At 37.7% G+C, this 621-nt stretch overlaps 1 protein-coding gene across 2 annotated transcripts in view; it reads right to left on the bottom strand.

The window, feature by feature from the left end:
- Positions 1 to 621, bottom strand: part of npr2 (natriuretic peptide receptor 2) — a 75,407-nt gene that overhangs the window by 16,464 nt on the left and 58,322 nt on the right. For both annotated transcript variants that reach the window (XM_008324303.3, XM_025061982.1), the window contains exon 11: positions 278 to 382. In XM_008324303.3, the coding sequence (XP_008322525.1) occupies positions 278 to 382 (105 nt within the window). The remainder of the gene's footprint in view (positions 1 to 277; positions 383 to 621) is intronic.

The following is a 621-nucleotide window of genomic DNA, read 5'->3' as shown; positions in this document are numbered from 1 at the left end:
ATATACATATACATATATATACATATATATATGTATATGTATATATATACATACATATGTATATATATATATACTGTATATATATATATATACTGTATATATATATATTATTGTTTCGGTTTCGTTTAGCAATATTTGTCTTATTCTTTTTGAATAACATTAAAGTAATTGACAAAAAAAGTAATTGAGAACCACTGGTTGCGGATTAGGACCATCATGAACTCATCTAGTGTTTCATCAAGCTCATCAAGTCTCAGAATGATTCAGGAGTACATACCTGCAGACTTCCTCTCGGACAGTACTCTGTGACGATGCAGATGTTGGGCGGGTCAATACAGGCCCCGATGAACCTGGTGAGGTGGTTGAACTGAACGTCTCTCATCTGAAAAAACAACCACAAACACAAGCCATGTGAGAGTCAGTGATGATGTAGATGATGAGGAGGAGGATGACAATGATGAAGACAATGGTGATAATGATGATCATCACAGTCTGTTTGCAGTCCCCCCCACTCGCACCAACGTCCTTTTTTCTCTACGTGTTGAGACAGATTCCTGCACCAGGGACATTCTGCCAAACGTCTATGTGCATAAACCGGCTTGGGAGTTTATGAAAGGCACT

This window comes from Cynoglossus semilaevis, chromosome 14, assembly GCF_000523025.1.
Source record: "Cynoglossus semilaevis isolate Cse_v1.0 chromosome 14, Cse_v1.0, whole genome shotgun sequence".
NCBI lineage: Eukaryota > Metazoa > Chordata > Actinopteri > Pleuronectiformes > Cynoglossidae > Cynoglossus > Cynoglossus semilaevis.
This window is presented reverse-complemented; position numbering and strand designations above follow the sequence as displayed.